Source organism: Eublepharis macularius, chromosome 10 (genome assembly GCF_028583425.1).
Source record: "Eublepharis macularius isolate TG4126 chromosome 10, MPM_Emac_v1.0, whole genome shotgun sequence".
Classification (NCBI taxonomy): domain Eukaryota; kingdom Metazoa; phylum Chordata; class Lepidosauria; order Squamata; family Eublepharidae; genus Eublepharis; species Eublepharis macularius.
The window spans coordinates 38,152,792-38,167,927 of record NC_072799.1 but is presented as its reverse complement, the minus strand read 5'-3'; the positions used below and the strand labels follow the sequence as shown (position 1 = coordinate 38,167,927).

At 42.6% G+C, this 15,136-nt stretch overlaps 1 protein-coding gene across 2 annotated transcripts in view; it reads left to right on the top strand.

Moving 5' to 3' along the window:
• Positions 1-1,005: 1,005 nt before the first annotated feature.
• Positions 1,006-15,136, top strand: part of PDE5A (phosphodiesterase 5A) — an 83,276-nt gene continuing 69,145 nt past the window's right edge. The window contains exon 1 of one of the 2 annotated variants that reach the window (XM_054990549.1): positions 1,006-1,485. In XM_054990549.1, coding sequence (XP_054846524.1) covers positions 1,364-1,485 — 122 coding nt within the window. In that variant the 5' untranslated portion in view covers positions 1,006-1,363. The remainder of the gene's footprint in view (positions 1,486-15,136) is intronic. The other variant, XM_054990548.1, reaches the window with a different exon arrangement.

The following is a 15,136-nucleotide window of genomic DNA, read 5'->3' as shown; positions in this document are numbered from 1 at the left end:
GTGGCCTTCAGATGAGTTCTATTTCCTGGAGACCTCCAAGCCCTTTCTGGAGGAGGGCAACCCTACAGAAGCCAGGGCGCAAGTGCCCACTCTCCTCCTTTGCATGTCATGTGTACAAGTCTTTTGTGTGGATGGTAAAACACACACAAGACCCCACACCTCCAAAACCTGCTTCACTTTGGATGCCCAACTGGCACGACCCTCTGTGAGGAAGCAATGCTTAATTCCTTGGCCGATTCCAGACGGCCCTCCGCCTCCCGAAACATCGCGCGTCATCGCGCGGAAAACACAGAGGCAGCAGTGGGCAAGCCTGCCTCATACAACTTTGTGCTTTGATTGTTCACTAGTGCAACAAGGGAACTCTGCATGTTTTTTTAGTGGTCTTTCCCCTTGTATCACATACAAACCTATTATTGTAAACCTATTTCAGAGACGGCAGAAATGTGGTCCTCTGTTTCACCAAATTCCAGAAATTCACAACTTTTTCCAGGCTAATTTTAAACCAACTTTTCCTTTTCCTGATTTTGGAGTTCAAATGTAAAATGTGCATTGTCTAGTTTATATTTTGGATTTAAAAAACGGGGTTTGTTCTTACAACCGTTCACATTTGTACACAAAATGAGAAACGCTCAAATGTACTTTGGGGCATTTGGCCACACGATGCTTGATATTACACAGGCTGGCTTGTGTTTAAATTCCCACTACCAAAGAGTAACGCTTCTACTGGCTGATGACAAATGCAGACCCCATTTCCTAACCCGTCCGTGCATGCATACACACAAACACACACACAGAGGCTCAAATGGGCTTTTAGTTGCCTGCCTGAACGTGAAAATAGTCGCCGTTTCTAATGTCCGCACGTGCTACCGAAAGCACTCCCTGTCCCTTCCGCCCCCTTGAAATGAATGAGCCTGACCGCGGTGGGACTGGAGGAGCAGCGGCGAGAAGGTCGGGCAGAGACTTGCCTCGACGCCCGCAGCCGTAGCGCCGCGTGGACTTTTTCCGGGCAGCGGCGAGAGGAGTCCCGCCCTGGGGGAGCAGCGGCGGGCACGGAGGGAGGTGGAGCCGTCGGCACGTTGGGGGCTGGATCCCAGCAGCTGGGCTCCCCGAGGAGGAGGAGGCGTGGAGCTGGCGCTTCGCCGGCTACTCCGGGCGGACACCTGGAGCACAAGGAGAGCGCCGGGGGGTGGGGGGGTGGAGAGCTGGTCCGGCGCCAGGATCCAACCTCCCCGGGCGTGGACGAAGGTCTCTCCTGGCTGGGGTCAGGAGGTGAAATCAACAGCAAACAAGCCCCGAGGAGCGGCAGCCCTGGCCAGACGGGGAGCCGCTGCTGCCGCCGCCACTGGGGGCAAGCCGGGAGCGGATGGAAGACCGGACCATGGCAGGCGGCTGCCTCCCCCCGCAGCTGCCAGAGGAAGCGGTGGAAGCGTGGCTGGACGATCACGGGGACTTTACCCGCTCCTACTTTGTTAAGAAAGCTACAAGGTAAGAGCAGCTGGGAGGGGCAGACGTCCTCCTTGCTTGCGGGGAGGTGGGACGGGGGGAACACCCCCCCCTTTCCTAAAAATACCCATCCTAAATAAAAAGCAAATACGGCTTTCGCCCCCTGCAACGTGGAAAGCGACAAACAAACAACGGCTCTGTGTGGCTGCCCGAACCTCCCAGGCGAATGATTCTCTTGGGCTTCGCTGCGGTGCAAGGCGTGCCGTCGCCTTGCAGCCAGTTCCAGTTAAGATCTCTCTCCTTTGGCTGCTGAGGCCGAGCGTGACCTTTCTCTGCAGCGCCTTGTTCGAGAGTTCGTTTACTGTGGATACGCTCAGATAGGACAGATCCCCTCTTCAAAGCAGCAAAGCTCAACTCACGAACTGGAGAGAACATTACAGCTTTTATTTATGGCGCTTGTTAATAGCCTTCTGTCAAAGAGCTGCATCCAGTTTAGCGCATAGCCCCCTCGTTTGAGTTCTATAACGCCACAATCCTAGGATTGCACGCCGAATTTCTTGGATTTCATGGGACTTGCTTCTGATTAGGCGGTTGCGAGAGTACAAACACTTGGGGAGTGAGTGCCATTGAAGCTCCGTGAGGCTTTTAGCGAATGTGTGTAGTGCAGCCCTTTCCCGCTTAATCACCTGAGAGCAGGGCCTGTGGAAATTTTTTGCAGTTTTGGAGGTCTTTCATTCATTGGGTCGCCATAGGTCGGAGGCGACTTAATGCAGGTAACGCACACACACACACAAGCCAACGTGCTCGGGAAGACATGGCTGGGACCAAATGGCTGTGGGCCCACCTGCTCTTGCTTGGAAGTGAGCCCCACTGAACATATGAGTAACTAGGCTTAGGATCAAGTAGCACACTTGCTTTTTGCAAGTAGATTCCTTCAGAGCATCTAGATCAGCTCAAGTGTTACACCTTTCTTTTGACAACCAAAAATGTTTCTTAGCCACACTCTCCTATAATGTCCTTATTCTGGGACATCCCAGTTTATACTTCGAAAGCTCATACCCTGGAAATCTAGTTGGCCTTGAAAGTGCCACTGGACCCAGATCAAGATATACAGAATTTTTGAGATGCTGTGCTACTTAGTTATGTAGCAATTGGGTTTTTTTTTTTAAAGTATTGATTGTAATTAATTCCCAATAAAGGTTGTTTTTGGCTTGAGAGATCTCGATGATTGAGGGGAGGCGATAGGCTGGGGAGGCCTTCTGCGTGGCCTGGCGGCTGCCAGTCGATAGAGGGGATGGAGTCTGGTTCGTGGGAGTGAGAGTGGCGCTCACCCGCTGGCGGCCCACGCGATCCGGCAGCGGGGCCAGAGGTTCCTTCTATTGCGCCCAGGATGCTTCGGGCGCAGAAAGCCCTCTGCACAAATGAGCCGCTCCGTCCTGCAGGCGCCGTTCTCCGCCAGGAGGCAGCGCCGAGCTACACGCAGCTCCACCAGGGCAAGAAGTTTTTCCTGGGAATTTCTTGTCCGAGGGTGGGGTCTTGGGGGGGAGCGCTCCGCAAAGGTTTAATGCAGATCAAAGGAGCTCGCCTGGACTGGCTCATCTCTGGCTTGACATGCTGCCTTTTGGAGACAAAACGAGGTAGTCCTCTCTCGCGTAACGGATCTGCGCCCTCAGCCCGCGGGATCGCCGCTATTTTTAGCAGCAGAGTCAGGTTTCGTTATAAAAAAAGCGGGGACGGGGCAGCGAGCAAGCGGTCTGCAGAGCCGGCGAGGGGACTCGGGGGAGAGCGCGCCGCTGGGAAGTCTCCCGAGCTCCTCTCCGAGCGCCGCCGGGCTCGCCTTTCGCCGCTCTCTCCAGGGCTTGGCCATCTGCTCCGGCTGCTGGCACGCCGTTCCAGCCTTCTTATCGGGGATGGATGGGGCTTGAATGAGTTGGTCGCGGCTGTGCCTCTCCGCATGGGACGGGGCGGTAAGACGAGAGGTTCCCATTAATTATTGACTCGCAGGTTGCACGGGTCACCGCCTTCCCCGAGACCATCTGGGGCTGGCATGGTCCCCTTCCGCCTCCGCCTGCTGCTCGCTTCTCTGGGCTGGGCTCGCCAATGATAACTTAAGGCAAAGTCAGTATATTTTAAATGTCAGCTGGAATCTGGAAAGCTTTATCTGATCTGAAGCCCTTTATCTGTTCGATGGCCTTCAGTGCTGCCCAATAGCGAGGCTCCTTAAATCTCATTAAAATGAACGGGATCTGAAATGCAGGCGAATTTATGCAGTAGAAGGACTGAGTTCGGCGGAACTTGTTTCCGTGTGTTTGGGGGCCTTGCCTCCTGCGAGGGATGGAAAGCGCTTTAAATCTATTTTGAAAAATTCTGGTGCTTTATTTTTAAAAACATGATTTAGAAACATTTCTTTTTAACAGTGAGAAAACAAAACTGTTGTGGAATCCTATCATTTGTAACACTCGGGAGGTTTTACAATACTTGTGTATAGTTTGTGCAGCAGTATTATATATGCTACTATGTAATGAGCATAATGCTGCCCTACATAGAGTACTGGTGGGGATGGCTACGATACCTTTATATATTTCATGCCTAATTATTATATGCTATTAAAACTTACGTTGCAAGTCATTAAAATTCAGGAGTGTTTCTGCCACTTTAATAAAGAATGCACCCAGACGTACCATGAATATGTAATATGTGGTGAATATACACAGTGTTCCTTATGTGTGGCTTATATACCTATACTATTATATATACTAGGCAGTGTGTGCACAGTAATTGGGCCAATGAGCTCTGTATTAAGTAAAGTTTAATTGTTTGAATCTAGGGGCCAGTCATAATGGGCAAGCATAATTTTTAATGAATGAGGCTGAGAGCTACAGACGTACATCTGGGTTTTTAAAGTATATTTTGATTTTGGTGTATTACTATAACAGGAATGGGAAAAATATTAAAGATTACTTTTCCTCCTGACAGCATGGTAGCTTTCATTGAAGTACAAATTATCTGCCTTCAATATCTCTTATATAGAAGTTCTGGCAAACTGATTTACGTTGAATTAGTTAGCTAATTAGTTGGATAATCTGCTAAACATTCTTTATTCTTTTGACAACACAAATATTAATAATACTTTGGTATATTTTATATACTGTTGCACGCAGCTCAATACTTTGGTATGTTTTTATGTAAATAATCCAAAGGCATAATCATACTTCAGTATGTTTTATGTACGGTTGCATATATTATTTACCTGTATTAATACATTATGTTGTGTTAAATTTCACATATGAGCGTCCACCATACTGATCTTACTTGTTTTAAAAACATAGTAGCATTGTAGCATACTGTTGCACTAGCACAAGCTTTGCTTATACATATGTGTACTTGTCCCTGTATGTGCAATAATGGCAGATTCTTGACTAGGACAGTTTTATTTGACAAGCAGGGATGCGCTACTTGAACTAGTTTTGAGAAATAGCGGTTTAACTGGAAAAACATGCCTCCTTTATATTCTGACTCTGCATGTTTATGCAAAACACTTTCCATGGAACTTTCTCCTGTGTAAACTGCTCATAGGATTTCAGTCACAGAAACTGAAAGTAGTACAGAACAAATACAGAAATCCATTAATATGAATAGTTGGCATCACATAGTTGGTTATCATATAATCCCAAGAACAATAGTAAAGATTTATAATGGGATAAAATTTTTACAAAATGCAATACTATCTTCTTAACTTAACTGATGTTTCCTGCTGGTAATTTTAGAACTTGTTTGAAACAGCTCTGTAATACCATACAGTGTTAATTTTTAAGAACTTTTATCTGGTTGTAAATTAACAGGGGTGTTATGTAATCTGAAACGATAATAATCAGTACGTTCATACTGCACTGTGGAGTTTCCTGTTTGAGAGTTCTAGTCAATGCATCTCCCCTTGCGCAGGATTTAAGCCTTTTACGAACAGTGCAATCCTCAGGAAATCTCCTCAGGCAGCAATCCTAAGCAGGTCTAATCAGGAGTAAGTTCCACGCGATTCAGTGGTCGCTGGTGCTTATTCCCAGGGAAATGTTCTTTGGATTGCACTATGAGAGAGTAACTCTAAGCAGGTTTATTCAGAATCCTATTCCAGTCTTTTCAGTGGGGCTTACTTCCAGGAAAGTGTTCTTAGGGTTGTGATATAAGCTACCCACAATACAACCCTAAGCAGAGCTACACCGTTCTAAGCCCACTAATGTGTGTAAGTCCAGCTAGTAGAGGGTGCTCAGAAAAGCGTGTAATCATGCAGTATTGATTCCTGAGCTCCATGTTGATTAGCTGTACTGATGACTTACATGAATCATTGTGACCCACATTCTGCTAACAGCATATGTATAAAAGTCAAATGATGAGACTTGCTTCAGTCGTCTCCCTTTGATGATTTGCTGGGAAGGTAAATTTTGTCACCGTCGAGCCCAGTACCGTAAAGGCTTCGTTGTATCAGTCTGTTTACTTATGCAGATAGTTCCTTATACTGCAAATATACATAAGGGCTTGCAGGTGTGGAGCTCAAAACTAAGCAGGTGTAGGACTGGAATGAAAAGGCAAGAGAGTGACCTCTGCAAGGTTTCACTTGACATTCAGGGCTCCTAGTGGATCCATTCCTGACCCTTGTACACAGGTATGGAGTGGTTGACTGGTTTTTCTATTAATTTTGTTGCGTACCAAAGGACTTGTCGTTTCTGCAAATAATGTTCACCCTTGTTATTATTTTATATTTACAGCAATGTATTGGTACCTTCTGTCAATACAGATTGTATTTTTAATTAATTCTGTGCAACTTCAGATTAACTTCTGTCTAATGGATCAAAATCATCACTTTATACACAGCACCCACTGAAATATAAATAAATAAAGATGGGAAGGATCCATCCTTTGAATCACACTGTTGCTGGGTAAAAAAATCTTTGCTCAAAATGTCTGAGAATACACCCCTATAATAATCTGTATTTACACAGAAAAGTTGGCCCAATGTATTTGTCTACATGCTGGCTTGAAGTGATTTAGTTGAAATGAAATGAAGCCAAATCCTATGCGAGTTTACCCAGAACCATTTAGTGACTGTTTCTCCTGAGTAAATACAGAAAGGATGACAGCCTTAATATACAATATTTCCATGACATGGTCTTCAAATTACAGATTCCATATTTCAGGAAAAAAGTCTTAATTTCTGAGCTGGAATGTTGCTTTGTAGCTTTCTAAGTTTTGGGTCACTGTTGTCACATAATTTTATGTTCCAGTGCATTTAACTTGTTTCTCTGAAAGTAGTCTGTACGTTGTATTTATATCAGAGCTGTACGGAAGTTCAGACTATATAAACATTCTTGGTGTGATCTTCCCAAACTTTAAATATGCACAAGTAGTTGTGTCTGTGCAGCACTATATGGAAGAGTTGGAGCTGGTTGGGGGGGGGGGGGGGAGGTGGATTCTGTCTTCCATTGTTTCTTTTTCTTTGACAAGAAGCTTATTGGTGGAACTCTTTACTTTATCCATGTGCACAAAGCCTAAACTGGAACATACTTAATACTAGTACCCTGCGAGATTTTTGGCAAGTGACTTTGTGTAACAAACTTCCTGGGAGTGGAGAATGCCCTCAAGTCATAGTTGACTTATGGCGACCCCTGGTGGGGTTTTCATGGCAAAAGACTAACAGAGGTAGTTTGCCATTGCATGCCTTTGCAACCCTGATTTTCACTGACGGTCTCCCATCCAAGTACTAACAAAGGCTGACCCTGCTTAGTTTCTGAGATCTGACTATATGAGGCTCACCTGGGCTATCTTAAAAGGTGTTTAAATGTTGTTTGAATCCTGTTTTCTTTTTGTAAGTGATAAAAGTAACTTTAGAAGAATAACAGGTTACAGCATGAGTAGTTTTCTTTGGTCATTAGAACTAGTTTTTTATGTTTCACATCTCTGAATACAGAATATGGAAAATGGTCTGTATATCTTGGGGCAGGAAGCACGATCTTTTGAGGAATTCCTACTGCACAAACCTGACCTAAAGATGCAAGTTCATTTGTGAATTCTTTGCAATGGGTCTTTTGGGTAAATTATGCCCCTTGTGAATCAGTGAATGTTTTAGTGGGATGGAGCAGGAAGCCTGAGCCGAGTTCTTTGGCCAGTGACTTGCTCCACTTCCACTCCTGTAGAATGGATGAGAGGCAAGCCAAAAGCTTGTCTAATAAAGACATTTAACTGAAAAAGCTGTTTAGTTAAGAGTTCATTCGACAATTCTTTCTCCCTTTTGATCCTAAAACAGATGCTCTGCACTGTGAAAACATTGCATCAAAAGGATGCCACTGTTGTTCATCGTGTTTCTGTGCACAAGTGACTCAGAAATGCTGAGAACAGCTTTTCGGTTTCCATCTGGGATTTGTATTTGCTCATGGTAGGACCAAGGAGTGGGTGCAGTTTTAAACATTTTTGATGGAAGAGTATGTATATGCCCCCTACTGAAGACTGTTCTGCCAGAGTATATAGTAAGGTTGCTGACCTGCAGGTGGGTCTTGGAGATTTCCCAGTATTACAACTGATCTCTAGACTACGGAGATCAGTTTCCTGGGAAACAATGGCTGCTTTGGAGGGCGGACTGTATAGTCCCTTCCCCAGCCCCCACCCTCTCTTGACTTTACCCCCAAATCTCCAGGAATTTTACATCCTGAAGTTGGCAGTTGTAGTCTGTAGCAAAAGGCAAGTGTTCCCCTCTGTTTTTTCTACATTTTACTGATTTCTTGTCCTATTATAAGTGAATGCGCCATATTCTCAGGTATATGATGGGAGCTGAATGGTTATATGAACCACTATTCAGAAATAAATAGATATTTCTTCCTTACCAGAAGAAAGAAGAAAATGTCTTCAGAAATGAAGGAGTTGGCTTAAGGAATAAGCATGAGATTTGAAAGTATAAAATACATATACACTGCAACACAATACTCCATGGTCTCTCTGATGTGGGAAACCACAGGTAACATTTAACATTTGTTTTAGATTTGAGTCCCTTTGATTCACTGTTGTAATGTTTTCAAGCTTTTATTTTTAAGCATGAGGACTAGCAATGTACTAATTCAGGATGATAGGATTCCCTGCAGCAGAGGTATTATAATTAAAAAAGATAAACTATATCATAATTCGGAGCCAGAGATCAATGAAAGGACTTATAAAAATTCATTTGCCTAACTGAAAATACACATTACTGATAATTAACATGTTGATCAATAATCCAGACAGTTTCTGCAACTCAAACTCTGGTTGTTATAACTCTTTTATTAGGAAGTGGAACATGTGAGGTTTAACAGAAAGCACAAAGATGCATGATTGTTGTAAATCTGTAGTTTGCAATTGAATTAATGGCAACTGTTCATCTCGATCATTTCCCTTTCTGTAAAGCATTCGAAGAAGCTCTTTAGTCCCGTAATAATCTCTGCGTGCCATACCCTTCACTTACTGGTTATTCTAGCTTTCCATCTGCTGCTGCAATATACCTTCAATTAAAGATTTCGCTTTCTAAGACAGTCACATTTGGTTCCCTACTGAGCCACATTTGGCTCTAGAGCAATAGGCTGCAGACGTCCATGTTTCTTCAGGCTTTTTCTAGCTGGTATCTGCAGGCCTTCTTTTATCAACTCCTGTTTCGTTTTGCTCTCTTGTGTCTGATTTGCTATAAGGTTGCCTAACAAGTATAATTGACGGTGACTTCTTACTCTATGTGCATTTGTCATGTGAGATAACTGCATGTGGAATTCTCAAAACTTCGTATACTGAATTGCTTCTATACGGAAAATGTGATTTTGTGTAAAATGGCCTTTATAATTCTTTGACAAGAGGGTTGCTACATTTGCATCCCTTCCCAGCATCTAGAAGCTAAGAGTTGAATCATAAGTGTTTACAACACTAACAACAACAAGATTAGGCTGCCCAAGGTGAGCAGTAGCTCAACAGGAGTTTGAATCTGATATGTTCAAGCCCAGTGCTCAGCCCCCTGCACATTATGTATGTACCTAAAAATAGAAGGAAATTTCTCTCATAGAGAAGCGGTCATTTCCTTTAAATATGTAAGAGACGTTAAAATAATTTTTTTATTTTTGTTATATTCACCCTGCCCTGCACCCGAGCTCTAATCGGTCTTAGAGCTGAATGTCATGACATTTTCATTACAGTAAAACTGCTCTGTTTGTAATGTAATAACGTGATTCTACCACTTGTAAACACTGGATCTGGAAGAAATATATGGCATCAGTGATGCATGTGTTTTATTATCACATAGTGTAACTCCAGGGCTAAAAAGTTACCACTTTCTGTTGCTGTGTAGAGTAGATTCTGTTGTGATCACTCTGGTTGGTTTCACAGAAGTTCCTGCTCTTTCTTTGGCTAATGGCAAGATGTTCTGTGATTTCTGATTAATCATAATCGATGGAATCTTATTTTTGCAAAACAAGGTTAGCATCTTGAAATAAATTCAATGCATGAAAACTGTGGCTTGTGGTAGGTTTGCTATCTTCTGCCTGTGGATGTGTTTTGACTTAGATTAAACAAAGGATAAGCTTGTAAAAAAATATTGTAGACTCCATTGATTATGGAGTGTAAAAAACTTGCCCAGCAGAGGAAAGGAAAATACGAGAAAGGTTCTTGGTTACTAGAGCAGGTAGCTGATATAGTGGCTGTGGTGGAGGGTAGGAAATGGGATACAGGATCGGGACAAGGGAAGGGCAGCAGCAGAGGAACTGATGCAACATATGAAGTTCTGCTCAAAAAGGGCAAAAGTCTTGTCAAATGAATGAAAGTCAGGAGTGCCTGAGTTTATATATATATATGATATATATAAGCAACAAAAGCAGTCCAGTTGTCTTATTTGCTTTTTTTTTATATTTTACTTCTGAGATCAGAAAGCAACAAAAATAGCAGTGTAAGTAATTCTGTGTATTTTCTTTGCAGCTTTGACCTTCATATCCCTGTGGTTTTACTGTTCTGTTTTCCGTATTAACAATGAGAAATCCCTTATAGGGCTAGACTGTTCTTGTACTCTAGATAGCTGAAAGTTAAGCTGTACAAGTTAGCTTGTTAAGTAGCCAAGAAAAACAAATTAGCATTAGGGTACTTTTTTGGTATTCTTGCTTTCGCAAACAGATCACACTGTTTTCCTTATTTAAAAATAACACTTGCAAGAGAAGAGAATCATGTTGTTTGACAATGCTGTAGAAAGAAGCATTTTCACTCTGAATAATGCTGACTGCAGTTTGGATCTGGTGAAGACCTTCTCCATGCTTGCATCCTAGTCCTTAAGGTTATTTTAAAATTAAACAGCAGCTTTTTTGGTTTACTTTTTTGAATGCAGTTGTAGATGTCACACACTGTTTCTTATATAATACACCTACTGCTGTGTACTCCAGTAAAGCTTTTGGCTTCTGTTTTTTGGGTTGGAGGTTGCAAAAAAAATTTTAGAAGCTCTCTAAATGTATGAATGTATCCTGTAATGTGACCGTAAATAACAATGCCTATCTAAATCCTTTGCGCTACTGCATGTGTTGCAGCATTGATGCCATGCTGACCTAATGCCCTGCTGTTTTACATTGTGATCAATATAATCCATCCTAATTATGTAGTGAATGTTGACATTGTTATTTTAGGATTAGGCTTTAAAAGGTTAAAAACCCAAGTGTATTATCTAGTGACAAGGCATGAACATCATTTGATAGGAGGTTAAATGCCATTTTTACCCATCATTTTGGCACTAAAGAGTTGTAAGCATCATAACTAGAAAGCTGGGCTGCGTATGGAACTGTGAGATAATTTAAAAAATAGAGCTAGCTATGGTTGCCAGCGTAAAAGACAGAACACAACAACCAGCAAGCAAGCCAACTTCTCTGATGGTTAAACTAAAGTTAGTCTACAGTTAATGTATTTTCATATGTTGTTATCCGCCCTGAGCCCACCCGTGGGGAGGGCAGGATAGAAATTTGAAATAAATAAATAAATAAATAAAATGCTTAGCAAAAGGAAATGGTAGAATTTTGATGTGTTAGAAGGGGCCATGCCAGCTCAGACTGTAGGTACAGGGTTCGTATTGTAAATATTAATTCATACAAACACTTCCTATATTAAAAAAATGGTATTAGATCCCTGCTGGATCAGACCAGTGGTCCATCTGTTCCATCATCCTGTCTTACATATTGGCCAACTAGTTACTCTGGAGGACCAACAACAGGGCACAGAGGCCAAAGCCTTCCGCTGAGGTTGCCTCCTGGCACCGGTATTCAGAGTTTACTGTCTCTGAATGTGAGATTCCCTTTAGTTGCGGCTAGTAGCCACTGATTGATCATGAATCTGTCTAATCTCCTTTTAATGTTGTCTAGGTCTGTAGCTATCATACCCACTCTGGTGGCGAATTCTACATTTTAATCACTCTTTGAGTAAGGAACACTGCTAACCCAGTTCTGAGTCATTTATGAAGAAATTAAATATCACCAGTCCCAATACCAATCTTCGTGGGATCCCACCGCTTCGTGGGATCCCACCGCTTACTTCTTTCCACTGTGTGAACTAGGGTTGCCAATTCCCTGCTGTTCCTAATAATTCTATCTTTGATTACAGTTTCTACTAATTTGTCTGGGTGAGATGTTAGATTAATTGCCTGAAATTTCCTGGTTGCCTTCTGGATCCCTTTTTTTAAAAAAAAATCAGTGTAACATTTGCTACTCTCTAGTCTTCTGGGACAGCGGCTGATTTTAATAACTAGTTACATATACTGATAAATAATGTCACATTTGAGTTTCTCAAGAAGCCTTGAGTATTTCTGGAAGAAAAGTTCTAGACTAGCTCTTTTCATGCAATTACATGATGGCAAGCTTTGAAAAATTCAATCTTTCCCTTGTAGTCTGTAGTACAGCCAATTCTCTAAACACAACATTCTGCCACCTTGATATTGCCTTGATAGGCAATATCTGCTCGAATGGTGAACGGCCAATATTTCTAATGAATACACTGGCAGAACGTACTTCCTCTGCAACCCTGCAGTTGTCAAGGTGCCACAACCCTGCAGTTGTCAAGGAGGGGATAGCATTTCCTGTGCCTGCTCCTTACCAACTTAGTTTAGCCTGGAAGATGGCTGATCTGGCCACCAGAATCTATGACACAATAACGTCAAGACTAGACTACTGTTAGTAGAAGCCAGTTTGGTGTAGTGGTTAATAGCCATAGGACTCTAGAGAACTCGGTTTGATTCCCCACACTTCCACTTGAAGCCAGCTGAGTGATCTTCTGTCAGTCACAGCTCTTTCAGAGCTTTCTTAGCCTCACTTACCACACTGGGTTTCTGTTTGTGGGGATAATAATGCCATTGATTTTGTAAACCACTGTGAGTGTGGCAATAAGTTGTCCTGAAGAGCAGTATATAAGCACGAGGTTACATAGTCTGTGTAGGCCTCCCTGCAAAGTCGAATCAGAGACTCCATCTGATACAGAATGCTGCAGCTTCCTTGTTATCAGAACATGTCTATTCATTCTGCAGTCACTCCATTGACTGCCCATCAGTTACCAGGTTTAGTTCAAGGTACTGACTATTCCATACAAATCCCTTCATGGACTTGGATTTGCATATCTACAGGACCACCTCTCCCTACGCTGCACCACAACAGCTGTGTTTATCTGAGCCGGACCTTCTACAGGTACCCCCCTACAAATGGGTAAATCAACAATTACACATACATGTGCACTTTGTGATGTGGTCCCCACATTATGGAATGGCCTGCCTGATGAGAACGGGAAGTTACCTACTGTCCTGGCATTTCACAAACTATGCAAAACTGATTTATTCAGGAAGGAATTTTACAAAGGTAATAGGGGTTTATTATAATGGATTGATTCAGGAAGAATGCTTTAATAAAAGGAACTATACTACTGGGCAGGGCTCATTTCGAGGGGGAATGCACAGGAGCGCAATTCCAGCAGTTCCTTAAAGAGATCACCTGTCAGGTGGCCCTGCCCACCTGACTCTCGGCCATTTGGGGCCTGTTTCGTCCTGGATTGGGGCCAAAATGGCCCGGATTGGGCCTCTGAAGGGTGGTGGATCTCTCTCCTGTTCAGCAGCGGCCCCATCCTGACTATTTTGGGCCCCTTTTCAGCCATTTTCAGCCCCTTTTTGCCATTTTGGGCCCAATTTTGGTCCTGAATGGCCAGGATTGGGTCCAAAACAGACAGGATAGGTGATGTCAGGGGGTGTGGCATATGCAAATCAGTTATGCTAATGACATGTTTCTGGTGATGTCAAGGGGCGTGGCATATGCTAATGAGTTATGCTAATACGTTCCTCCAGCTCTTTTTCTACGAAATGACCCCTGCTACTGGGTATAGCACATACTATTGCTGTATGTGTTAGTGTTATCCTATTAAGTAACTTTTGCATTGGTTAATATGTGATGTTAGTACTTATACTTTGTTCCAGCATTGTTCCAGGTTTTTTACTTGGTTTTAATTTCTGCATCCTAATCCTATTACATTGCCTATTAGATGACCCATCCTGTTGACTGCATTGATTTACACTGTGTAATCCACCTTGACTCTCAGTGCGAAAGAGCAAAATTGCTAGAGTATAAGCTTTCGAGAGTCAAAGCTCCCTTTGTCAGATGGGTATCTGATGAAGGGAACTTTGACTCTCAAAATCTTATCCCATGGAAGTCTTGTTGGTTGTTCAAGTACTACTGGACTCAAATCTTGTCCTTCTACTGAGGACCAACATGACTACTCACTAAAACTGTCCGTGAAAAGGTTGACCATAAACAATGTAAATAAATAAGTGAAAGTAATTCCCGCTTTTAGTGGTACTTATTGACAGATATGCAGATACAGGATAGTAGCTTTAATCTAAAAAGAAGGATCCTTTCTGAGCAAAGCAACATCTGCCCAGGATATCTTAAAAGAAGGGGAAGTTCTAACATCCAGCTAGCATTTCTGGTATGCTGATCATTTAATCAAAGTTCCGATATATCCACAACTTTGTTACTGCTTTCTCTTCTAGTGCAAGAAGTGTGTTTAGTTTAAGGGATGCAGAAATCTTGACCCAGTCCAGCAGTTACTGATGAAAAAATGGTGTAAAAAGTGGGGCGGCTGTTGTTTCTTGGCTAGCGGAATAAAGCCGATCTTGTGAACATCTCCCTCCCCATGCAGACCAGCAAACACATTTATCACCAAAAACTAGCACGTAGGAACAAATGCTCAGTGCTCAAAAGTCTATCATTTAGTAATATTTTTTCTTTCGGCCTTTTCTTTCAGTTTCCATGGAACTTTATGTCTAACTATAATCTGGAAAGTTGGCAGCAGTTACAACACCATCTGTAAACAATAAAGTTCTATACAAATTGAGCCTTGTAATGTTAGTAACTTCCCAGAGCCATGCTTTCAGAAGCAGAAAAATAGGAACAATCAGCTGCACTTTGTTTTGAGGGAGCAGCAAATGAAAGAATTAGATTTTGCATAGTTGGTATACAGTTATTAAAGCTATCTAAAGCATATGGGTTTTATACCCATGATGACGTCTCTCTGTTGAACTGAAAGCCAGTTACTGTGAACATTTTTGATACAAGACAGCCACTTCAAGGGTTCTTTTCTCCATGTATTTCATAAGATGAACCTTTCGTATTCATCTCGACAGTCAAATCTGATATTC